Source organism: Sorex araneus, chromosome 4 (assembly GCF_027595985.1).
Source record: "Sorex araneus isolate mSorAra2 chromosome 4, mSorAra2.pri, whole genome shotgun sequence".
Taxonomy (NCBI): Eukaryota; Metazoa; Chordata; class Mammalia; order Eulipotyphla; family Soricidae; genus Sorex; species Sorex araneus.
In genome coordinates, this window is record NC_073305.1 from 156663738 (window position 1) to 156689985 (window position 26248).

General features: G+C 37.0%; 1 protein-coding gene across 2 annotated transcripts in view; it reads left to right on the top strand.

Moving 5' to 3' along the window:
- TMEM200A (transmembrane protein 200A) overlaps positions 1-8864 on the top strand; it is a 94477-nt gene extending 85613 nt beyond the window's left edge. For both annotated transcript variants that reach the window (XM_055135298.1, XM_055135299.1), the window contains exon 2: positions 5570-8864. In XM_055135298.1, the coding sequence (XP_054991273.1) occupies positions 5586-7058 (1473 nt within the window). In that variant the 5' untranslated portion in view covers positions 5570-5585 and the 3' untranslated portion in view covers positions 7059-8864. The remainder of the gene's footprint in view (positions 1-5569) is intronic.
- Positions 8865-26248: the final 17384 nt, after the last annotated feature.

The following is a 26248-nucleotide window of genomic DNA, read 5'->3' on the forward strand; positions in this document are numbered from 1 at the left end:
AGTAACCCTTTCTCTAAAGTATTATGTCCATTTTTTTCCTCCCATTTGGTGGCATGTGTTTTTATTTTAGCCCAACTTTTAAAATTTAAAATTTTTTTATATTGTTGCCAATCAAAACATTTTTGATTGAAGTAAATACAAGAAATAAGCAAATGGGAGTATTTCAGATTAGTCATTTTAAAGCCAAAGCATCATTCTTTAAGCTTTGTTGTTTTAACAGCAGTAGGAAACAAAAACATTTGGCATGTCCCCATTTTGGGGTCTTTCACAATTCATCTTGGGATGTGTGATTTTTTTTATTTACTCTATGGGGTATTGTCTATTATTTCCCCTCTGGAGAAGCCCATTTTCTCTTTTGAATATGTTTCTTTCCCTTTCTTTCTCTTCCTCTTCCACCCTCCCTCCTCATATTTCATAAATAAAACTATCTTACTAAGAAAAGAAAAACACAAGGAAAGTAAACCTTAGGTGAAAGAAAAATTGGGACATTCATTTCACCTCAAATTATATAAGAGCACTACTTCTGAAACCAACCAGAGCTATGTGACCTTATGTAAATGTTTCACTCCCTGTGAAAAGTAGGTAAAGGGGTATTCTTTTTTTTATTTAAAAAGCAATTTTTTTTTTAATTTTTAAAATTTTTTTATTAGTGAATCACCGTGGGGTACAGTTACAGATTTACAAACTTTCATGCTTGCGTTTCAGTCATACAATGATTGAGTACCCATCCCTCTACCAGTGTCCATTCTCCGCCACCAGTGGTCCCAGTATCCCTCCCACCACCACTCCCAACCCCTCCCCCCACACCCTGCCTCTGCGGCAGGGCATTCTGTAAAGGGGTATTCTTGCTAACCTTTCAGTATCAATATTGCAAACCACAATGCCCAAAAGGAGAGCGAGACAGAGAGAGAGATACAAAGAGAGAGAGTGAGTAAGAGAGCGAGAGAGAGAGAGAGAGAGAGAGAGAAGAAGAAGAAAAACAACTGTCACAGAGGCAGAGAGGCAGGCAGGGTTGAGGCGTGGGGAGTGATGAGAGGGAACTTGGGGACACTGATGCTAGGAAATGAACACTGGTGGAGGAATGGGTGTTGAAATACTGTATGACTAAAATCCAATCATAAACAGCTTTATAAGGGTCTATCTCACCATGATTCAATATTTTTTTCACTCTGAAGGTCATTGTACTGCATAGTAGGCTAATACCCATGTTCCATTTGCAAACAGTTAAGTATAAAATATGTGCTCAACAGTAGAAGACTATACGGTCAGTGTGTGTTGGGCAGCGCTATACTCATTGTTGTTATTAAATTATTAAAACTTAGAAGGACATAGCACTTTTTACCAATAAGAGGGCTTCAAAGAATAATTGATGATCTACCCTGCCACCAAAAAAGAAAAAAGAGTGTTAAAAGTGTAGGATGGAGGATATGGCTTCATAGCCTAATTAAAGAATCATTCCATGCTAGATTTTATATATATTGATCATTTGGATCAAACTGGTATTGTAGTTTGAAAATGCAGAGACTGTAAAACTCTCAGAGACTTCTAGGGAAACTGCTGTTAGGTCTACCTGCAGTTTCCCAGTACCAGTTCCTCATTTCCACTTTCATATTTAAGTTGACATTGATTTTCCTAATGTAGTGGCAACATTATTGTGTCCTTCTTCAGTTCCATTGTGTCAGAGTATGGATTTCATGCCTTTAGCAGTAACTTTTACCACCTTCTAAGATCTGCCCTCCCTTCCTTTTTAAGCATTTTTACATGTTCCTCAGTATTGTGCTTAGTGCTAGAGGCACCCAGGGCTCCCGTGTTCTCCAGACTTGCTCTGATCTGACCTGAAATGTTTTTAACATGACTTTTGGCAGGGGTAGGGAGTGGAGAGCAGTAAGTCCTCACTGTGCTCAGGACTCCTGACTCCTTGCTTCACACCCAGAGATCACTCTTGTTGGTGTTCAGGGAACCATATGAACCCCAGGGATTCAACTGGGGTTGTAGTGTCAAAGGCAAATGCCTTAATTCCTGTACTATCTTTATCCCGTCCCTTCCCTTGACATTTTTACTATGAGAAGTGTTAGAATACTCTTCTATAACCTTGTAAAGGTTCTGTCCAATTAAAAATTTGGTTCTTGATACACATAAGATACAAAATATCTTACCTATATCTTGTAGTGAGATCAACTTCCTAACAATAGAGGATCACTTAGTGTTGAAGTACCTTGAATTGAATTAAACGACAATGCTAGCTCCCAACTTGAACCAGCTAATCCTTGGAAGCCATTATGCTTGCCAGCCCAGGTGGAGTTTTTGCGATAAATTCATTGCCACCATCTGCACAGTCCAACCCTTCTTCCATTTATCCATTTATAAACTCCATTATGATCTTTTCTCCTTTCATTTTGCATAAATTTTCACACTCTTAAACATTCCTTGCTTTCTTTGCCTGTCCAGTTTAACCTGCTTTCTTTACTCACATACGAGCCTAGTCATTTATGTCTCTTTTCCACCTTCCTATCCTCATCTATTATTCTTAAGAGTTTTGCCTTAAAACCCCCCTTCCTCTAAGCTCATCAACAAAAATAACAGTGCTAATTGATTATGTTTTAACAAGTGGGGAATAAGTAGGAATCTGTACAGAATGATAATTCACGGTGGTTGTCTTAAAATCAGGTATAAGACTTTTGCTCTTGCTTTCATTCTGTTCAGAAGGATATCAGTCTAAAGTCTTATCCCACCATCTGGATGTGACTGAATTAGAAGACTATGTTCAAGTATCTGCAACTTTTTCGGTTTAAGAAAATAAGGCTTGACTTCTAGCTTTGTTTTAGTGGGGATTTAGAAGTGTGTAGTAAACCATGATACATATCCGTTGATAAGATTTCATTGACTGCAGCTATGGGTTATAGTGTACTTTATTCTTTCAACATTATACTGTTTTACTCCTAGTTATAATTCCACTGAAGACTGGCTTTACTCTCCAGCTTGATCAACTAGCTAAAATGTAGAAACCATTCACAACCCTGTTATTTAAACATGGTTCAAAAATCATAAATAGAAAATGAGAGCTGGATTTTGCAAGACAAGATTTGATGCTGTGAAGAAACTCTCTAAAAAATGTGCTTGAGACCTTGTGGGTTTAAAATATCCTCCATTTCCTCCCCGCCAGATTTGGCAGCTTGAGAACTATTCATTACAAATAATGACAAATATTTTACCAACTCACAAAATGTTGCTTTTCCTTTGCTATTAATTTTGTTTGTTTAAATCTTTAGCTTGCAAAGCCAATACAGTAACGTGATAGCTAGTAAATCTCAGGAAAAGGATTACCCCTTTTAGCAAATACCTCCTGAAAACTTCACTAAATGTTTTTGGCAGTAAAATTATGAATTGTACTTGCTGTTTGACCACAAGGCATAAAATAGCTAAGGTACTTTAATACAGCCTTGCCATAGAAAACTTACCAGAATGCTTTCAGCAATGAGAAATAGTGTGGAATTTGCTAACTCAGTCAAAACGGTTTAGTAAAGGAAGTAGAATATGGGCTTTCATGACTAGCCAGATATGATTATATGAGATTTGGGGGTCATGGGATTTGAAACCTTATGGACAGAGTCTCAGAAATAGTATAGCAAGGAGTCTAAGGACTACTGTCAGGTTTCAATTTTATTAAAATGAAAAGAAGCAGTTAGAACCAAACTCACTGGATCTGAAATCCAAGATTAAATTTTGCTAGGGAGTAGGAAATACTTTATTCATAATTCCAGTCTCGCAACAACTCTAGAGCTATGTTTTAGGATAATCTGCTTTCAGCTCAGAAAGTGAAAGAAGATAATCTGGAAAACTAAGTCGTTTATTAAAACAGTTCAGTAAGAGTTAAGAGCCAGGGAAATGGCTTGAGCGATAAGGCACATGCCTTGCTCATGTAAGGCTCTGGGTTTTATTCCTGAGAACGACCTGCTTTATTTCTGACCTGAGCTTCATTAGGTATGGCCTGTATAATAAAAGCAGTAGCAGCAACTACAATTTTAAAGAGTTCATAAGAGCAGCTCTGGGCAGGGAAGATGAGATTTGAATAGAGTGCTAGGTATATAGTGAAAGCTTCTAAAATTTTGAACCTTAGCAGGAAGTGAGAAGTGGAAACAATAAAGGCACTAAGATGACTGAAGAATTAAGCAAGAATCAAATGTACTGACACCATTTTAAAAGGCAGAGTAATCTAGTGATGGAGCTGGTAGGTGGTGGAAGACGAGTTCCACTCTGCTAGCAGTTTATGAATGTATGTGTTTTCCCCAGTGGGGAGTTAGAAATGTGAAATTGAAACTCAGGCCATAATTGTAAATATAAACCTGGGGCTCATTAGTATAGAGGGAATGGCAAAAGGTATAGGAGTTGCTGTTAATGCCTGGGAGATTGTGAGAGAAGCTGCCTCAAGGCAGGACTCTAGAGGAAAATTGGTCTACTTTTAGATGAGGGAAGATGGGCCAATACTGAAATAATGAGCTCAGGGAAGAACCAAAAAGAAGCAATATCATAAGCGACCAGCCAAGAGAGAGTTACAAGAAAGGAGGAATCAGTAATAAGGAATATGAGAATTGAGGGAGTGAAATTAAATGTAGTGGTTAAGAGTTCATTGGTGACTTTCACAAGAACAATCTTAGAATCAAGAGTTGCTAGAATGCATTCTCTTATTTTGACCTAATACATTTACTGAACATGTTTTCATTTCTTTAAAATAACAGATATGAACATGGAAATGCAGATGTCATCTCTACTATACCGTTTTGCCTCTCCAGGATATATTCCCAGGAGTGGTATTGCTGGGTCAAATGGGAGCTCAATTTCTAACTTTTTGAGAATCGTCCATATTGTTTTCCAAAAGGGCTGAGCCAGTCGGCATTCCCACCAGCAGTGAAGGAGAGTCCCTTTCTCCCCATATCCATGCCAACACAGGTTGCTTTTGTTTTTTGGGATGTGGGCCAGTCTCTGTGGTGGAATATGTGCACTGGTGAAGGGATGGGTGTTTGAGCATTGTATAACTGAGACTTAAACCTGAAAGCTTTGTAACTTTCCACATGATGATTCAATAAAAGAATAAAATAAAAATAAATAAAAATAAAAATGAAAAATAATGCTCACTTTCTAAAAAAAATAACAGATAATGCAGAACAGTGTGTGTGTGTGTGTTTGTGTGTATGTAGAAAAATACTATTTGTCATGACAAGATCACAAAATTATTTAAGTTTCATGTATCTTGAACTCCTCTTTAATTAACAAAAGTAGATATGGTATGTGATGGAAGCCGAGTTCCACTTTGTTAGTAGTTTATGAGTGTCTATATGTTTCCACCACTGGGGAGTCAGATATGTGAAACTGGAACGATTAAAGAGCGTTCTTTTTGTTAATGAGTAAAAATGTCTCTAGAATTTTGTATTAGTAAATATATGACACTTATACCTTGATATTATCCTGCCTTATCATGTAAAATGATGGCAACAAATATATGAACAATGATTGAGTTGATGTATCTAATACTAAAGTGAATTTTTATCATCCTGCTTTTCCTTCATTTCAGAACAAAAGATTGAGCTATGATCGCAACTGGTGGTGTGATAACTGGCTTGGCCGCCCTGAAAAGGCAGGACTCTGCCAGATCGCAGCAGCACGTCAATATCTGCCCATCACCCACAGCCCAAGAGAAGAAACCAGTCAGGCGTCGACCCAGGGCCGATGTAGTTGTTGTTCGAGGCAAAATCCGGCTTTATTCCCCATCTGGATTTTTTCTCATCTTAGGAGTGCTTATCTCCATTGTAGGAATTGCCATGGCAGTTCTAGGATATTGGCCCCAAAAAGAACATTTTATCGATGCCGAGACAACGTTGTCAACAAATGAAACTCAAGTCATTAGAAACCAAGGTGGTGTTGTGGTGCGCTTCTTTGAGCAACATTTGCATTCTGATAAAATGAAAATGCTTGGCCCTTTCACCATGGGAATTGGCATTTTCATTTTCATTTGTGCTAATGCCATTCTTCATGAGAACCGTGACAGAGAAACCAAAATCATACACATGAGGGACATCTATTCTACCGTCATAGACATCCATGCGCTCAGAATCAAGGAGCAAAAGCACATGAATGGCATCTACACTGGCTTGATGGGAGACACAGAAGTAAAACAGAATGGGAGCTCCTGTGCTTCCAAATTGGCTGCAAATAGCATCGCCTCTTTCTCAGGTTTTAGGAGCAGCTTCCGCATGGACAGTTCCGTTGAGGAAGATGAGCTTGCATTAAATGAAAATAATAAGACTTTGGGGAATCTCATGCCCCCTTTGCTGTCTGACAGCTCTGTCTCTGTCTTTGGCCTCTACACTCCTCCTTCCAAGACCGTGGACGATAAGAACAGTGGCCCTAAGAAATGTGAAACCAAGTCCATTGTGTCATCATCCATCAGTGCTTTTACTTTGCCTGTAATCAAACTTAATAACTGTGTTATTGATGAGCCCAGCATAGATAACATCACTGAGGATGCTGATAATTTCAAAAGCAGGTCAAGGAATCTGTCCGTGGATTCTCTCCCTCTGCCCAATACCGGTGAATCCTTCCAGCCAGTGAATCCTCTCCTCCCACGGAATCATTCTGTTGGGGAGTCATTGTCAAGCCAGTATAAGTCCTCTGTGGCCCTTGGGCCTGGTTCTGGGCAGCTCTTGTCTCCTGGGGCTGCACGAAGACAGTTTGGCTCCAATACATCCTTGCATTTGCTCTCATCACACTCTAAATCTCTAGATTTAGACCGAGGCCCCTCAACCCTAACTGTGCAGTCAGAGCAACGGAAACATCCAAGTTGGCCTCGTTTGGATCGAAGCAACAGCAAAGGGTATATGAAACTAGAGAACAAAGAAGACCCGATGGAGAGGTTGCTTGTGCCCCAAGCTGTGATCAAAAAAGACTTTACCAATAAGGAGAAACTTCTTATGATTTCAAGATCTCACAATAATTTGAGTTTTGAACACGATGAATTTCTGAGTAATAATCTAAAGCGGGGAACATCTGAGACAAGATTTTAATGTTTAAATATATAATTTTGCAGACTATATATTTTTAAACTATTTTTACCATTGTTTCCTTGATAACGCTTTAGTTGTAAACCTTCAAAATGAAATGGTGTGTCCTGTACTAGATATGGCTGCTTAATTCTGTAACTGAGATGGTTTTAAGTTTGGGTTACTTATTATTATAATACTCTGTATTGTCACATACGAGATTATTTTTTCCAGTCCTTTAAAGCATGGTCTCTTTAATTAATATGAATATAAATTGCTTCCATCTGAATTAAAGCTCATTTCCTTTACTTTTATATTTGTTGACTTGTGGTCATACTCATAGAATGAAATGTTCAGTTTGGAAAAGATAGGATACCAAAGTGAGGGATTGAAGTTCTAGATGACTAAATGAAGTTCTAGACACTCAACATGTAGTTAAAAGCTACAAATGAATGTACATAAAAAATTTTAGCTATGTTCTTCTGAATAATTCCTATACATAGATTTGGTTGAATTTTTTAAAAGGAAACGATCTATCTACCTTCTGTGTGAGCTAAATAATGTGAATTGGTTAAATTGGTTTAGTTCTGTATGAGCTAATTAATATGAAGTACTAAGTTCATTGTGAGCACTAGGTAGGTAGTACTTTTTCAAAATCAGTTTTATTTTCATGAATTTTTGTCAACAAACCATGTATTCCAGAACCATGGCTGAGAATGCCAGATATTCTTAGAGGTAAATATTAAAAATACTATTAGCTATTACTTTAGATATTCAGAATTAAAATTTCTTCATAACTGACTTGAAAATTTAAAGAATCAATATAGTTTTAGATATTTTATCTTGGAGTATTTATATACGTAAAGAACTGCTGGCCAATGAATACAGTATGTGCTAGTTACTCTTAGTATCAGACTTTTTTCTAGCCATCTGTACTACCAACCAATAGACCCTCGTTCATACATTTTTGTTTCCCCTCAATATTTCTAGATTGTGGTAGTAGGTGAATAATCAGCTAAATTTGATATTTCTTATTATCTTTACATATCACTGACTTTGAGTTGGAAAAAAATTGGTTGTTGATAAACTACCTTGAAATTGACGTTGTGCTGGAAGGCCTTATGATGATTCCAAAGACATTCTATGATGTAACCAAATTTAGGATTGTGGTTCTCAGTTACTGCAGATAAAAATAATACTAAAAACTTGTTTCCATCAGAAAATTTTGATGTTTCTCATTAATGTAGAGAGTTTTAAAAATAGTTTAATTGCATACTCAGGAAATTTTATAGTTTTTCTCCCAATATCTAAATATTTCTGAACTGTCAATATTGTGGATGTTGAGGACAAGTAAGAGGAAGAAATTCTGTATTTGTAGCTCTCCATAATGCACTTTGCACTGACATACTGAGCTGACCTGAATTTAAGCACAGTGTTACTTGATAGAACATCACTGTGTGTTATAATAGAGTAGGCTCAGTAGTTTACTATGAATTACTTAATAAACTTATGTTCTTAATAGAAGTTCATGTTCATACATTTTTAATATTTTTAAATAAAATGTATGTTTTTGTTTTAAGTACTGATTATTAAATTTTCAGATACACTCTACTAAAGGTGATCCAGACATTGGAGCAATAGTACAGTGGGTAGGCCATTTTCCTTGCACACAGCCAATCCGGGTTTGATTCCCAGCATTACATATGGTCCCCTGAGCAGTTCCAGGGGCAATTCCTGAGTGCAGAGCCAAGAGTAACCCCTGTGCATTGCCGGGTGTGACCCAAAAATAAATAAATAAATAAATAAAGGTGATCCATACCCTTATATGTATCCTTGGTGCTATGGCCTTTTTATGTGTGTTGCTCTTAATTTCAAAAGTTAGATTCACTCACCTGCTGAATTAGCTTATTTTCCTATTTGACCTGCTGGATTATTTTATACGTAAATTTAACCGGGCAAAGGGGTGCCAATTTGGAGGAAGTATTTGTGGGAGTAGCTGGAGAAGATATTAGCAATAGACACCGTAAGCCGAATGAAGATGATCATCACTAAAATGGTGGACATCATAAAAATGGAATGGACTTAAAAAGACAGAGAATGGTTGCATTTTCTGTCAGCTTAAGCTCAGAATCTATGTCTGCTTTCTTATATTGGAGCCATTAGGTTCTCGGGTCTTAGAACTCAGTCTGAGACCCACCATTGTCACCTTGGTTTTCCTAGTTCTTATTTTGTTCCTCTAAAGTAGACTGTAGCTTCCTAACATCTGAGTCATTCTAAAGCTAGTGATGGAAGATGATGGAAAATCAAGGGACTTAATATCTCTCTGTCTCTGTCTCTGTCTCTGTCTCTCACCTTCCCTCTCTCTTCCTCTCCCTCTCCTTCTACCTCTCTCACTTCAGATCATTATTTACTGTGATAACAATAACTATATATATATTTATATATCACCTAGCAAGTCTTCCTGATGCTTCCAAAAAATATAAACAATAGTTCTCAACATCACTGATGTGCAAAAGGACTGGAGTCATATAATTTTCTTAATTCACTCCTGATAGTGTTCTACCAGTTTTAAGAGGATATAACAGCATGAGTCTTGGAAGATCTAAAGTAACTGCTGTCTCAAACCAATGAAAATTTTCTCTAACAAATAGTCCAAATTTTTGATAGATCAAAAATACATTTCAATCAGTGATAATGTCCTCATTTTAAATTCATCAAAAACTTTCTGCTCATTAAATCTTCAGAAGAATGAGAGATAGATAACATAATCATATTGATTGGCTCTAATTATACCCCAAAGCAATGAAACTTATAATTTTAGGTAAGATTGTATTTTAGACATTTCATGAGGCTTTTATAAATATTGAAAATTTCTTATAACTATGTTTATACCTGAGGGAAATCCATGAATCTTTACCAGGAGCTGACTGCCTCAAACTCAGAGTTCTAAGGATATACTGGTTTGCTCCTGTTGCCAGGTGGCTAAAGCAACCAAATTATTAAAAGAGCTTTGTAGTTTTTTATATTTAAATAATTCATTATAGTTTAGGCACTATGGCTACAATTGTGTTAAAGTTTATAGTATTGAGGTACAAAGTTACTGCACACACTGTTGCCAAAGTTCCATGATCTTCCAACACTCTTTCTGTGAATAAGTTATTTTTTTTCTCACAGACTGGAAGTTCAAGAAAAGTATGTTTGATTTCTCTTAAGATACAGTGTCTTCTTGGCTGGCAGAGGTCCACTGTATTCTCGCTGTATTCTCGCTGTGACCTCACATGATCTTTCTTCTCTGTGTATTCCTTGTGGTCTTTTTCTCTCACACAAGGATACCAGTGATACTGGAATAGGTCCAGTGACACTAGAATAGGGACCTTTCCAAAAGATATCGACTCCCCTCAGTCGTTTGTTTCAAGGTCCTACGTCCAATATAGTTACATTATAAGGTACTGGAGTTAGGACTTCAACATGAAATTTGGGGGAAGATGCAATTTAGCCTGCAGTGCGGGATGTGCCCGTGAGAAGTGGGAAAGGTGAATGTTTGTAGTAATAGGAGGCAAGAAGTACACTAAATGCACCGATGACTTTGCTATCTTAGCTCTGTATCCTTGAGTAAGTAACTTAATTAACTCTAGTTTAATTAATTTCTTGATTTCAGTTGAGCCATAGATTGGAAAGTGAAATGAATAAGAATGTTAAATACAAAGACACTGAATCCCGGGTTCTTGGAACCCTGGGATGAGGTGCATTGCTTATCATTCCCTTTGCATCACTCTCCTACTCAACTGAGATGCAAGAACTGAAGTAGAGAAGGGTGGATTGATTTACAGATGTTGGAACCAGACTATCTACCAGGTTCAAATAGTGACTGCTACTTTAGTCAAGTGACCTTGAGCTGGCGAACTGACCCCTCAGAGGTACTGGGAATAGCTGGAGCAAGGTCAGCTACGTATACAGAATCCAGCCTGGTTCCTCATTGCTATAGACTGACCGGGTTGCTACACATGGAAGGTCAAGGCTGCTGCCTTGCTGGGCATTTAGGATTTAAGATATATGTGCTTTTACTCTTTGGAAATATCACTTAAAAGCTTTCCAACCTTCACCCTTTCCCCACACCACTACACACCATTTCCCTTGTGGCAAATGACTTTTTTTCTCATATTTTCTAAACATTCTTGAGTCAAAATGGTTGGATCCTGTGAGTGTCCCATATATGATGAAATAAATTTTGACTCTGAGTTAAGCATTGTGAGATGTGGCAGACTACACCCAGTTATTAGGTGGGACTGTTTGAATTTAGAGGCATTGTTCCTAGAGTCTGTATTGAAACCTGACCTGTTTGTTGCACAATTAAAGAATGCTCCTATAAGCATAAAAATCTGAAATTTAGGACATAGAACTGACACTCAATGTAAAATACAAGTTAGTGCTGAAATCAGAACTTGAAACCAGATATAGTGATACCAGTATCTTTATCGAATAGAATCAAACCCGAGTTTTTAGATATTTTATGAATTAGCATAACTTAAAAAATGATGGATAGATTTTGAGTTTATTAGGGCACAAGGAAAAATATCTAACTTTTAGGTAGAAAGTATGGTATTGAAACTTTAATCACTGGTGAGTATAATATGGGAAAAAGAAAAATGATAAATGGGGCAGATTAGAGAAGCAGAGAGTTTAGAATGGAAATTTTTAGTATTTATTTTATGCATTGATCTCCTGTGTTTCACTATGTTAATTATGTAAGTCTGCCATGAAAATTATACCATTTTGCCCTTGTGAGCCATTATGTTATGCTTTAACCAAATCTATAGAAAAAAAAAAGAAGTGAGTCATTTGCATCCATATTCATTAATCCTCATATACTGGGTGGAAGGTAGGAAGATGATGAGAAGTATAGAATTTGGATATAGAGACAGCAGAGAACGCCATATGTTTTTCATCCTTATTGAAAATGCATGCATAGCAAAAGACATTGCATTTAAACTTTATTTTGGAATAGAGCCAGGTTTACAATTTTTAATCACTGAAACAGTGAGACTATATTTTTATTTAACTTTAAAATATATTTTAGTAGGCATTAACACTGTTCATCATACAGCTCATTTGAATCAGTCACCTAAGGGTATGTAATTAATCATTAATTTGAAGTTGTCGAGTAATGAGTCATCAATAGCTCAAAGCTGTTCAGTGATTATTATTTTTTAATGTAATTATTTTTGTACTCATATTTTCTGTGTTCATATTTCTCCTACAGCATTTCTAAATTCCCAATTCTAAATGTGTTACTTGTGTTATCATTTATAATGTTAGTAACCTGGGAAATCAAATTTACTTTCTAGTCTGTTTATTGATGAGTTAAAGAAATGTCTTTCAGAGGAGCCTACACTTTTATGAGTCTATTAATATTTTGTTGCTGTTGTTTTGATGAAGGTGAGGGGGGGACCTGGGGGAAGGAAGGGTAGTTTTTCAATTTTGATGTTTTGTGTTTGTTTTGTGTTTTTGTTTCATATTTTCGTTTTTTGGTTTGGTTTCTTTTTTTGGTGGGGGGGTCACAACAAGAGTGTTTGAGAGATCATTCTGTGGTGAGGGACCACTCCTGGTGATGCCCAGAGGATTATGTGTGGTACCAGGGTTTAAATCTAGGTAGAACTCCTGTAAGGTAAGTCCCTTACCTGCTTTGCTATTTCAGTTTACAAGTAAAATATACATGAGGAAAAATATGAAAAACATGAAAAATGTGAACATTTATTATAAGTCATAATTGATTATCCCATACCTTGTAGAATGCTCATTATCATTTTGATAAACAGTAAAAGTAGTTCTTTTGTGAGATACTCTGAAGGAAACAGATTCTCTTTGGCACATAAACCATATTTTGGTTTTATATTGAGAGGAAAATATTTAGCAATTTAAAAAATCATTTGATATTTTACTTTTCTCACTCTAGAATTCTGGATATAAATTAATATCGTCCTGAAGGAATAGCCTTACCCAAAATATTTAAATAGTACTTAGATGTGCAGGGTACTTGCCTTGCATGCAGCTGACCTGGGTTCAATTCCCAGAACCCCATACGGTCCCCTGAACACTGCCAAGAGTGATTCCTGAGCTCAGAACCAGGAGTAAGCCCTGAGCACCACTGAATATGGCTCAAACCAAAAATAAATTTTAAAGTATCTTACATTTAATCTGTAGCATATTCAAGTTTTAAATTTTCTTTTATTTATTTGTATTTTCCATTTTTATTTATCAAATTTAAGACAATTTAATCTGGTTCGTGTATTAAAGGAGAGTAAAACTAATTGTTCAATTTGCAACATAATACTGCCATTAGCTTACAAAGGAAGAAAAGAGAGGCAGAGATGTGATGTGATGTCCTTCTAAAAATATACTTTATGTGCTTGTCCTTTAGTTTTCTTCTCCCACTCAGGTCTCCAGTGTCAACAGAATGATCAGAATAAAGGCTATTGTCAGTTCAGGCATGATCTTGAAATGTTTTTGTATACTGGAAAGTCCAAGGGATTACACAATTGATTTAAATCGACTCACTTATCAATATTTCTACTCTCCTAGACTTCAGACTTCATCAAGATACCTCTGAGTTTTGTCTAATATTGGTAAATATTATACTGCCAATAGATGCTGATGGAATGAATGTACTTCACATAGTGAAAACTATAGACTGTTCTTCACTGTTCTGCACTTGTATATCAGTTTGTAAAAGACTACAGTAATTCTTGGAGAAAATATATAACTGTTTGTAAGATTTTAATTAGACTGTAAGCCATGAAATGGCCTATAAATTAAGTGGAGCAATTAATACAGTGGATATTCTTGGTCATTGATTCTGGGATGAAGACAGAAAGAAATGCTAGAGGCTATGTTTATATTTTTAAAAACATTAAAAGTAGAAATTCGTCACTGAGATGCAAAATAATTCACTATTTAAAGAGTTGGTCAATAATCTTTTTGAAACATTAGCTTTGCATACTTTATGACTTTTGTCTTCTACATGCTTTATTTTAACTTTAAGAGCCAAGCTTTATTTGAAATAAAACAATTATCTCCACTTTATCAATAAAACAACTATTGTTTTACATATTATATATGAAACATTTTTTTGAGCAGCTATAATATGTAAGTTTTGCTTTGGAATATCCAAGTACTAACTATAGCCACATACAAGTGGGAAGAAAAATTCATAAACAAAAACATGAAGGATATATAAAGTGAAGGTTAAGACATTGTTTGAAGAAATAATACAGCAAGTTGGGTGCTTGTCTTGCATACAGCTAACCTGAGTTCCATCCCCAGGTCTCCATATGGTATCCCACGTCATGCGAGGAGTGACCCCTGAGTGCAGATCCAGAGGTAAGCCTTGGGCACTGCCTGGTATGCACTTGCCCAAAGACATTATTATCCAAGATCTATAAGTAGGCACAAATAACATAATAATTGTATTCTGTAAAAGTTTCCAGTCACTGTGTCCTAGGTGTGCAAGTGTACCCAGCAGGACTTATGGGAAAGGTCTGATTCCACTTAATTTGTTTTGTCTTGTTTGTTGGCCCATACTTGGTGATGCTCAGGGTTTTGTACTCAGAAATTATGCCACTTGTTGCTCACAGGACCCTATGGGATACCAGAGATCCAATCCCGGTTGACCACATGTAAGGCAAGCACCTACCTATTGTACAATCATTCCAGTTCAATATTTTCTTGAGATCAAAGTTTAGTCTATTTATCTACTTACCAAGGTCTTATGGTGATGCAGCACATCTCCTTCATTCTCCAGTTCCTCAGGAATCCCAACATTACCTGACCATGGCATTTATTACCTTTGTTTCCAAGTAAACCAAAATTAAATTCTGCTCTTAATGAAGTTTTGTAAATATACACTAACAGCTGATGGTAAAAGAGTAGGAAGTGGAAATGAAAATGAAAATATAAAATGAAAACAATTGCCTTTCCAAGAAAAATATCTTGCAATTTTAATTATAGTAAATAACTAAAAATTAAAAATGGAAAAATCCTAAAAATTAAGATATTTTTAGTTTTTATTTCTGTTTTTTTATTGACTAATCATTGACCTCCATACTTAAGAGTATCAAGAGTATAGCTTAATATCTCTACATGTGTGTAAAATTCTCCACATCCACATAAAACTTTCAGTGCTGTCCTACCATAGTAAAGACCTCTCTGTCCATTCTCAGCACACCCCCTTATCCTCTGAAACCACTGTAGTTTTCATCAAGTCTGAGAGTTAACTCATATACACTTGTATCACTTCTGCTTATGATACTTATACTTCACTTTACACTCTGAAGGAATATTTAAAAGAATGTGACTTTTTCTGAGATGAAATAACTTGAGATCAACTTTGAAGGATTTGGACATATCAAGAAAATATTTCCAGAACAGTCTTTTAGTGGGACATAGCAACTATGAGTTAAGATATAAAATTGGGGAGAAGTAAAGACTGTTATAGGACATAACGCTTCCTGTAGAAAGGAGTTTTATTTGGAGAAACAAGTTGCAAAGGAGTAATAATTTTAAAGGCCAAATCAAGAAATTAGGCCCTAGAGTATTGATACTACTTTCTAAAAGTAGCAGAGAAATATGAGAAAGATAATTTCCAAACTTCTTTGCAATTTACCAACAAGTATATACATTAGCATATAAATAGGAACTAGGTGGTGAACTGCAAAATCGTCCGGAAACTATTGAGCCAGGAGTAAAAAAGAGCAGTTCAAACTTGGATCAAGTTAGTAGCAAGAGAAAAAGAAAATAAAACACGTCCTATTCATTATTATGATCTTACTTCCTCTGCTAGTTGTACTTGTCTATTTCTTCTTCCATTTCTTTTTATTGTTTGTTTCTATTCTTTTCACTCTGGCTCAAGGTGGTTATATCCTTCTTAATTTTCTTCCTTATATCATTTACCTCTTCGTGGTATCCTTGAGGGTTTTTCTTTTATTTTTTGCTGCTTGCAATTAGGGTGCTAATAGGCCTCAGTCCTTGGTTCATCTCTTTCTCCACACACTAGGTAACCTCATTATTTTAAAATCAAGTACTACCTATGACTCCTAAGCGCTTATCTTTATTTCAGACTCATATCTGTTTAACTTGGATGCCTTAACATGGTATTTAGTCTTTCCCTTTAAGCCTGTCCTACCTGTAAGCTTTACCTTTGCAGTTGATGACATTTTCATCATTCCACTTGTTTCACACCCTAAATGTAATGTTAATACTGACTCTAGTCCTCATTGCACATGCCGCATCTAATATTTCAGTAAGTGCACTTGGCTCTGTGTTCAAATATAACCACAGTTCTAACATTCTTTCCATTTCCACTGGCTCAGTCTGTGATTATATCTCACCAGGAATTAGGAAATACCCAAATATAATATGGCATTAGTTTCCCAAGTCTTCAATGACTTCCCTTGGAAGGACTCCCTATTACCCCTCTGACTTCATCTACTACTTTCTCTTGCTAATGAACTCTAGCCACTCGCATTTTTTATTGTTCAGCAAGTGCAAGTTTTTGTTTTGTTTTGTTTTGTTTACCTCCCTGAAGGTTTTCTACAGTATGTGCCTTTTAACCTGGGAAGACTTTTCTCCATAGAGTGTCATGCCTGTGGCATTTTTGGTTCACTTCATTTTGGAGTTTGAAATAGTATTTGTAGTTTGCTCTTTCATGATACTGTCACCACCCCCTTGCCCAATTCCCCAAGATATGGCTTGAGCTCATATCTGTGTCCTACCTCATTTGAACAGTGGATGCTGATTCATGCCAGAACTTTTCACATTTCTGTTTTTTTTTTCTTTCTGTCACTAACTATTCTCTGTATATTTAGTCTCTCAATTGCATCTAGGTTTTTTTTTTATCTTACTCTTTAAGTTATTGTTTTACCCTTGCTTTTAGGATTCTCATCTATCATTCATACATCTATTTGGATTATATTACTGGTTATGAAGATAAGGCACAGTGACTACAAAAACCGTACACAAACACAATCTAAGAAAATGACACTGTGTCACTTGCAAAGTACAATGTCCTCCATAATCCACCCTCTCATGCAGCCACAATGAACTCTCATCACTTTTTGAGAGTCAGTTGTGTACCAGGCATTGTGTACTTGGGGGGAAAAAAAGCAAATAAAATGCTGCCAGTCACTTATGGAGTTTACAAAGCTCAGATAGCCAAATACTCTTTTAACTGGATGGCATGACCTCTATACTGTGACCTTTATTTCACATATCTCAAAGGATACTGACCATCCACCCTGGCCTGGGTCACCTTCCTGCTTTGCTGATCTGCTCTGGTCCTGCAGACACACAGAACCCCCTGCTACGGACAGTACAAAGGATGAGGAGGTGGAAAAACGGACTTAGAATGAAGAGGCTGGATGAGACCAGGAAGAACAAAGGCAAACAGTTTGGAAAGGAAGGTTTGTGAGATAATCCAGAATCTAAAAATTATTAGGTCCTGTCACCTATCATTGAATGGATTTGAGTATATTTTAAATTTCTCACATTATCTCAGTGAGAAATATTCTGAAAACTAAAATGATGTTTCTTTTCTTAAGAGGAAAAAAATCCTAAGGCTAAACAAATTCTTCTAAAACCTTAAGAAGTGTGGTAATATGTACTCTAGCTCCACTTGAAAAATGTCCATAACTTGCTGTACCTGACCAAGGAGACCTCCGAAGAAAATTTTAACATATGTCTCTATAGTCAGGCTTTGTTATCCTCCTTTGATTTCCAGTTTGTCACCCCGGTTTTTGCAAGCAGCTTGAGGGAACTGAGAGAAGTGATTCTCCTGCAAACGTCAAGAAAGAAAAAATAGAGCAGGATTTGACAGAGAACTTTGTTTGAATTAGCTCTGGGAATGGAGAAAACTAAGTCCTAAATTACCTGCTTTTTTCTTGGACCTATAATCTCTAATATTCTTTTCTTCTCATTCCTCTCTTCCCTTATACTCTATGTCTTCTTGATGTTTTATATCATTATAGTTTTGCATCCTTAAGCCTTAATCCTTCTCTAATTTTCTAAATCTCCATTTCCAAATCCCCTGAGCATATGCTGTATGGTTCTAATTATTTACTTAAACTGATAGAAACCAAACAGTCCTTTTGTTCTTCTTAGCTGCTAACCAGACTCACCAAGTCTTAATCTTCCCCTTAGGTTATAGTGCAGTTAAGACTCCTACCAAGTTCTGTGACAGTATAGACACTACTAAACACTATGAAAAAGTTCTTTTTCTGTAAGTTTGGAAAAGTTCTGGTTCTACAAAAATTCGTGTCTATCTATATTGTAAGGGAAGAAAAATGTTTTCTCCGACCCAGTTTGAGTGTGAAAATTAGACTGAACCAATTAATAAAAAAAACCAAAATTTTATTTTATTAGTAATAATACTAATTTACACACTTAAGGAGGCCATCCCTAGAGAATTAAGATGCAAGGGAGTAACCAGAGCAGAAAGTTCTTATATCTCTTAGCAGACATGATACAATTGTGGAAAACTGAGACAAGAGACTTGAGGCCAGAGGTAGTAAAGCAGCTTCCGTCCTGGTTCCTTTGCGTGCATGTCCAGTTTCTTCCTATTCTGGGAGGAAGGTTATTTTTCACATAGAAAATTTTTCTCCTGTTCCCAAGGAAGAAGAACAAACAGGGTCAATGCTATATCAGAATGATCTGCTTTCTTAAATTTCTTTGTATAAGATGTTCAGTAGGCTAAGGTGACATACATAGGGATGACATGTCTTGAACCCAGTCAGCACTTTACAAGATAGTTTTGCTCAGAACAAACCTGCTAATGAATTAATGGTTCTCAAACTTTTGAGGTTCAGAAATCATTTGCCAAAGGTTCCAAAGAGATTTTGTTCATGTAGTTTAGGTCTGTAGGTATTTGACATGATTGAAAATACAACTGGGAGAGGGGGGGAGGGGGAAAAAAAGAAAATACAATTGGGGACTTCAGAAAATATAAACACATGTCCCACACCTTGTCAGAGAAATAAAGTTTCCATATATCATCTAGCCTCAGGGAAATTCCTCTGCATCTTTAGGAGAGAACAAGAGTGAGAAGAACATATTATTATTAAGGAAATAATTTTTACCTCACAGATCTCTGAGAAATAATGAGAGAACCAGAGATTCTTGAAATGAGAATCTCTGATCTAGAATCAGAACTCAGTTATTAAAAAGTGACACCCTCTGGATAAGTGTCAATTTAGAAATGAAATCCATGCATCGTCCAGAAGGGTGAAAGATGAAGAATGAAATAAAAAGGTGCTGAAACTTCACAGCCTGTTCATGGAAGTATAGGTTTAACTTCAAATCACTTTAGCCAATCTTCTTGTCTTGCATGACACAATTTCACAATTGAAAAGTCATTTCACACATACACTTTTCTTTTTGTAAAGTTTCATTTTTAATTTAATTTTATTTTTACAACGTTGTTCACAATAATATTCCAAACCAATCTCACCACCATTACACCTTCCCACCACCTTATTTTGAATGTTTCCACCCTGACCCCAAAGCTTGCCCCCAAATCACGACCTAAATAATTTATTTTGCATTTCTTGTTATGAATAATCTGCTAAAAATGATACAAAGAAGTTTCTTTAGAGGAAAGTGTGTGAAGATTGTTGTATTTTACCCTGGAGCTATTAAGCCCTTGTCTTGGTACATCAGTGGTATAGAGTATGAGATGTCATGTCATGTTTCGGTCACGTGCTCCAGAAATTCTAAAATTTTAAATACGGTAATACAGCTGAGGCTAATTCTTTTTCACCAGATGGTCATTTTGGGGTTTGGAGGCATCAGTGGCATGTCCTGCATATGAATTGTCTTGTCAGTGATGTTATTTTGGCCAGAACATTCCATAACTGACAGTGTTTGCTTCTCATTGAATCCCCTAAGAGTCACATCAGATCTGTGGCCTCTTTTAGTGGCATTAAGATTTTAAGTGGGCTTTTAAAATTGAATTTTATTGGAACTGATTAATGATCTTTAATTAACCCCTGAAATTTGGAGGATAATCTCAGAAATCATGTTATTTATCATAATAATTCATATTAATATTGATATTTACACATAGTAATATCACCATTCAAAAGATCACGATCACGAAATCTCGTTAAGCACTGATTTCTCAGGTAGGCTCAGAAACATCTCATTTTGTCCTTTCCCTGAGATCTTAGAAGTCTATCTCGGCTTGGCCCTCCCAAAGATGTCGCACTGGGATAATGGCTCTTTCAGGGTCAGGGGAATGAGATCCAGCTTGTTACTGGATTTAGCATATGAATACACCATGGGAAGCTTGCAAGGCTGTCCCATGTGGGCAGGGAACTCTCAGAAGCTTGCCAGTTTCTCCCAAAGGGAGAAGTAGGCTAAAGATATCGCTTCTGGGAGCTTGCTTTTAAGTCTCTCTCTGGATGTTGGCCGTTGATGGGATTACACACACCTGGGTTCCTCTGCTGGTACCTTCATGCATGAGGCCTGTCCGAATGTGTGGAGAGGGGCCTCGAGCATGGCTTAGCTAGGTTCCGGTGGTCTTCAGCTGCTGGGAGCTCTGCTCGGGTGGAGAAGACAGCCAGGTGTGCGGGCAAGAGACTCTCTGCATCACACTCTTCTGAGAGCTTGCTTTTAAGTCTCTCTCTTTTTAAGTAAGTTATAGACATATGACCATTCATCTTTGCATTATTATTTTAAAAATATTTTTATGATACAACATTTATTACCTAAAAAACACAAATGTTTTTTCATTATTATGTCTACATTAGACACTGAAGTGCCTGAAAGGAAAAATATGTGATTATAAAAGTCCCTTTTGGTAAAGATTTTTTTTCCTTTTAAATCAGAATAGCTTAATCACTAACCAAACATGCCGACAAGAAAGACCATCTTCTTGTTATCTTGACATTCCATGTAGAACTCTTTTCTTTAAATAACAATAATTTATTTCCCTCTCATAATGGATTTTCTTGATAACATCATCATGTACTTAGTAGTCTGGCAAAAGTCAAGGAAAGAAAAAGCTACAAAACATCTAAAGCCTCAAAGATTACAGTAATCCGGAATCCCTAGGTTATCAAAAAGCTGTAGATTTTCAAAAAGGGATAAAATAATAGGAAAGATATAATTTATCTTTATTAGGAAAATACCAAAATGCCTTTTGCATTTTGAAAAGTTACTCATGCTTTCTGAGACTAACCTAGTGAAGATGATCAGCAAATGAAACAGTAACTATCTCCTAGGAGATTGCTTTGCTCACAGTGTACAACACTTACTAATAACTTAAATGTTGGAGGACAAGGATTTTTTTTTCAAAGTATTGCTGCTCTTTGATCCTTATTAATTTGGCCAAAAACAATGTGAATGCAATCTCTATCACTAGCCCTAGTATTAATAATCTCCAAGGTGATTTTTAGTTACTATGGCAACTGTAATATTTATTTTTATATCTAAGCACTAGCTGGTCTCCAGTGATTAGGAAGACCTAGTAATCCCAAAATGTTAAGTCTCAGTCATAAATTTCTCACTGCTAATGTTAGAAAACTAGTCCACCATTTCCAAGTGTTATTACTAATCTGTACTGTGACAATTGAATTACTCAAGTGTTCTATGCCAACTCTGTCCCTTGATTCCTGGTTGCCAGACTTTAATATCTAGAAGATTTTTCTGATTAAAGAACCTTCTGGTATTTACATCAAATTTTTCACAGTAAATTTAAATATCCATAATACATCACTATCATATTTATATGGAAGTACCCTGGAGATTTCTAGGGATATTTCCCTTTAGGATAATAAGCCAAGTATTGATGATAGCTTTTTATATTTCTTGAAACTGGGGTATCAATCAAATTCAACTGACACTGAATTAAGTTTCCTAAATATTATTAAAATTAGTAAAATTGAATAGCAGATTAAAATGGGAAAAAAGTGTTAAATTTTTCCTATCTCTGGAGCAATGGAAGAGAACAGTTCACACTTGAAACATGGACAGGAAAAATTTTTAACTTCTTATTCTCTATAATTATCCATGTTTGTATCCCCATCACATTTGTTCAAGTTTCTTTCTCTTTTCTCCTGTGTCCTTTAAAAACAATCTAATTAATTCAAGGGCTAATAAACTTCAAAGTAATAATTTTCCTAAATTATATTTATTTAAAATGAATATATTATCTTACATAAAAATAATCTTATCTTACATGCATCTGTCATCCTGTCAGTGCACAGAACTGAATCGATACTCAGTTTCCCTATGGTGATTCCAAAGAATGGTACATTTCCCTCTTAGACATCATGGCATGGGGATAAAAAGGCAATGTGAAAATGGAGTCTACAATGCAGGACTGTCCACTCAGTAGAGTATCTTAGTTCTGCTTCGTAGGAATCCTCTCCTATCCCTTTAGTGAGAATTTCCCTGCTAAGTTTGGAGTGTCCAGATCTGGTGCCTCCAAAGAAAACAAAGTTTTAAAAGGTATGATATCCATAAAGGGACTTTACTCCAGTGTTTGTTCAGAGCAAACATTCTAAGTCCAAAGGGAAGAAACTTTATTTCCAGCCAAAGAGCACAGTTCAAAATAAAGCAGGCTACAGAGATAGTACAGGATGTCTTAAGATGTTTTTATTACATCTTTCTGACCCTGTTTCAAATCCCTGGCATCACATATGGTCCACTGAGCACTGCCAGGGGTCAGTCCTCAGTCTTGGCTTTATAGCCAAGAATATCCCCCTAGCATGCTGTCTATGACTCCACAGAACAAAACAAAACAGAATAGAATAAAATAAACTAAAACACAAAGGACCACCTTAGGATATACATATCCAAACTTGTGACTATATATACTTTGTGAAAACAAGATCAAAGAGTGTAAATCTCCTCTTGAGTTCCTATTATTACCTCCAAAATCTGGACCTCAACATTTTATGAAGCTGTTCTACTCATCTGTCTCAATGTTTCCAATATAAAAATGAAAAGGGCAAGGGACAAAAACATGTCTGCATCAGAAATCAAAGGGGGACTGGCTGTTCTCCCAGGTGAGTTTTATGATCATATTGAAGACAAAGTGCCTTGACACTCAAACTTATTTCGAAGTCCATAGTCATGGAGATAAATGGCATACTTTGAATAGAAGTACAAACAATTAGTTCAGTTCTCTTAAAGAGAAGAACTTATCCTTGAGTTGCCTACTCAGAGATTGGACGTTCCATGGAACCTTTCAAATAGATGAGATTGATGTGACTCTTTCAAACCAAATGATCTTTAAATCAAGTCCTGGGCTTTCTTTGTTTCTATCTAATTCTAAGGTGTTAGGATGTGGTAATGTGTATTGTTTAGTCACAAATGGGGGCATTTTGTAAGAGTGACACTTAATATGTGGACAGGGAGTGCTCTCTAAGTGCAGTGGAGAAGGGTCATCACTCTTTTCCATCACTGATTTTGCCCTCTGCAAAGGAAAAGCAGGGGTTAAGGAGCTCACTGACACCCCAGTTATTCCCCCACGGAGTAATATAAGTGCTCTGGCCTGAAAGAAGTATCACGGTATCACTGTCATCCCTTTGTTAATCGATTTTTCTCAAGCAGGTGCCAGTAACGTCTTCATTTATCCTAGCCCTGAGATTTTAGCAGCCTCTCTTTACTCTTTCTTCCCAGTGCTGCCGCATTGGAGGCTCTTTCAGGGTCAGGGGAATGAGACCCATCATTGTTACTGTATTTGGCATATCAAATATGTCACAGAGAGCTTGCTAGCCTCTGCTGTGCGGGCAGGATGCTCTTGATACCTTGCTAGGTTCTCTGAGAGGGAGAACTGGGCAATAAAAGGTCTCATTCCAGGAGCTTGTTTTATAACAATAAGGCCTGAAATAAGTTGTTCATCAATTTGTTCGAGCGGGCACAAGTAACATCTCTTATTGAGAGACTTATTTTTACTATTTTTGGCATATCAAATATGCACGGGTAGCTTGCCAGGCTCTGCCGTATGAGCTCCATACTCTTGGTAGCTTGCCGGGCTCTCCGAGGGGGTAGAGGAATTGAACTCCGGTCAACCGCGTGAAAGGCGAACGCCCAACCGCTGTGGTATCGCTCCAATACTTGGGAGTTTCAGAAGGCTTCCAGGATGCTTTTGAGCAGAAATGTCCCCTTCTTCCTTGGTGGTCTCTGTCTGGGGGAGCCAGGCCACGTGCTGATCCCCCCAGGGACCCATGTCACTGTAGACACATGCCTTCAGGATGAATTACAGCTAAATGTTTTCTTCTTTTAAAAGTTCCTCTCTGTGACTTAGGGAACCTGAATTTGCGGGGAATTTCCAGCAGGATACCCAGGTGCTGGTGAGCAGACAGTCACACTGTTTATGAGTTGAGAGGCCTGGTCTCTGGAGGGCTTATGTTTTTCAGACCAGGTAAGAACAGCAAGCAAAGAAAAAGTTAAATATATCAAAGACGACAGAATCCTGGGGGACAGAATGGACTGGTGCACATAAATTTGAACATTAATATACTTGATTGGACATGAGATGTGATGGTCCAATCAGAGTACCACGTGCTTCCTGTCTCTGGCTCTGCCCTCCCCCTCCCCCCATCCTCTCCAGCTTTAACCAAAGCAGCTTTAACTGCTTTGGCTCTAAAGCAAAATGCACTTTGCTTTGCTAGGTGAGACCTGAGTTTGATCCCCTCTGTGAGTCTTACGGATAAAGTTTACTTTCTGCTGCTCTACCGTCTCCGGTCCCCGACACTGCAAAAGTGTGCTTTCTGCTGTGTGTCTGAGCATGGCAATTTGAGTGACTCCTGATCATGATATCAACAACAAAAACACAGTTAAAGACATCATTGCTAAGAAATTCCCAGAGCTGGAGAAGGCAGGCATCCAAATCGATCCAAGGAGCCTGAACAGTACCAGCAAAACGAAACCCAAATAAAAAGACTCCAAGGCATATCATAGTTAGAATGATAGTTGTTGTGGATAGAAACACAATATTGCAAGCAACATGGTCAAAGAAGGAAATCACATACAAAGGAGCACCCCTCAGATTTACAGCAGACCTACCAGAGGAAACCCTCCAAGCCTGAAGAAAATGGTGGTACATAGTGAAAAAAACTCAATGAAATTAATGTCTCACCAAGAATACTTTATCTGGCTAAACTCTCACTCAAACTCTAAGGAACCATACACTATTTTTCAGATAAACAACAGCTCAGGAACTTTATAGACTCAAAACCAAACTTAAAAGAAGGACTAAAGGGGCTATTGTAAGACAAGGAAGAATCCCACAAGAACAACAAACCCCATAGAAAGATGACACAAAACCCCATGACAATAATCTCTCTCAATATCAATGGCCTAAATGCACCTATTATAGACACAGAGTGGCAAAATTGATCCGGAAACAAAACCCAACATTCTGCTGCCTACAAGAAACACACCTGAACAGTCAGAGCAAACACAGACTCAAAGTCAAAGGATGGAAAACAATCCTGCAGGCAAACAGCTCCCTCAAAAAACCTGGGGTGGCATACTAGTATCCCTGACAACCTGACAACATAGATTTCAGGTTGAAAAAGATTAGAAGGGACAGGGAAGGTCATTTTCTATTTATCAAGGGATGTGTACAACATGATATTAACAACAAAGGGAAGGGTCTGGAGAGATAGTTCAAAAGGCTGGTGCAAATATCTTCACCGGGAGGTGCCAAGTTTGTATCTGGGTACTGCATGCCTTCCTAAGCATTGTTGGGTGCAGCTCTATAGCCCCAGTACTGCTGCAGAGAGGACTAGGAAGTGGAAGGGACAACAAAGGGAAAGTTTATGTCTTACTTCAATAATAAAATAGGTAAAGTAAGAAAAAAAAATTCTCATGAATGACCCTGGTAGAACTAGCAGGTCCTGTGTCAACTAAAGAAGGGGCACTGATTAAGAATGCAGAGGATGCCAGTGCCATGCACAGAGCGATACTTTATCTTAGAAAAATGTTACACTAGAGGATGAGCAAAGTGTGGATTAGATAACAATATCAACACATCCATCCTTTGGGATAGATGGAAAGCAATGAACAAAATCCTGCACTTATAGGAAATTCACCAAACTTGGAGTATGTCTTCTAAGTCACCTAGTGGGCAGACTACTGAGATACTGCTTGACATGCTCTACTGCATAGGGCCACCTCCACAAAATTATATCCACAAAGAACTACCTGATTCA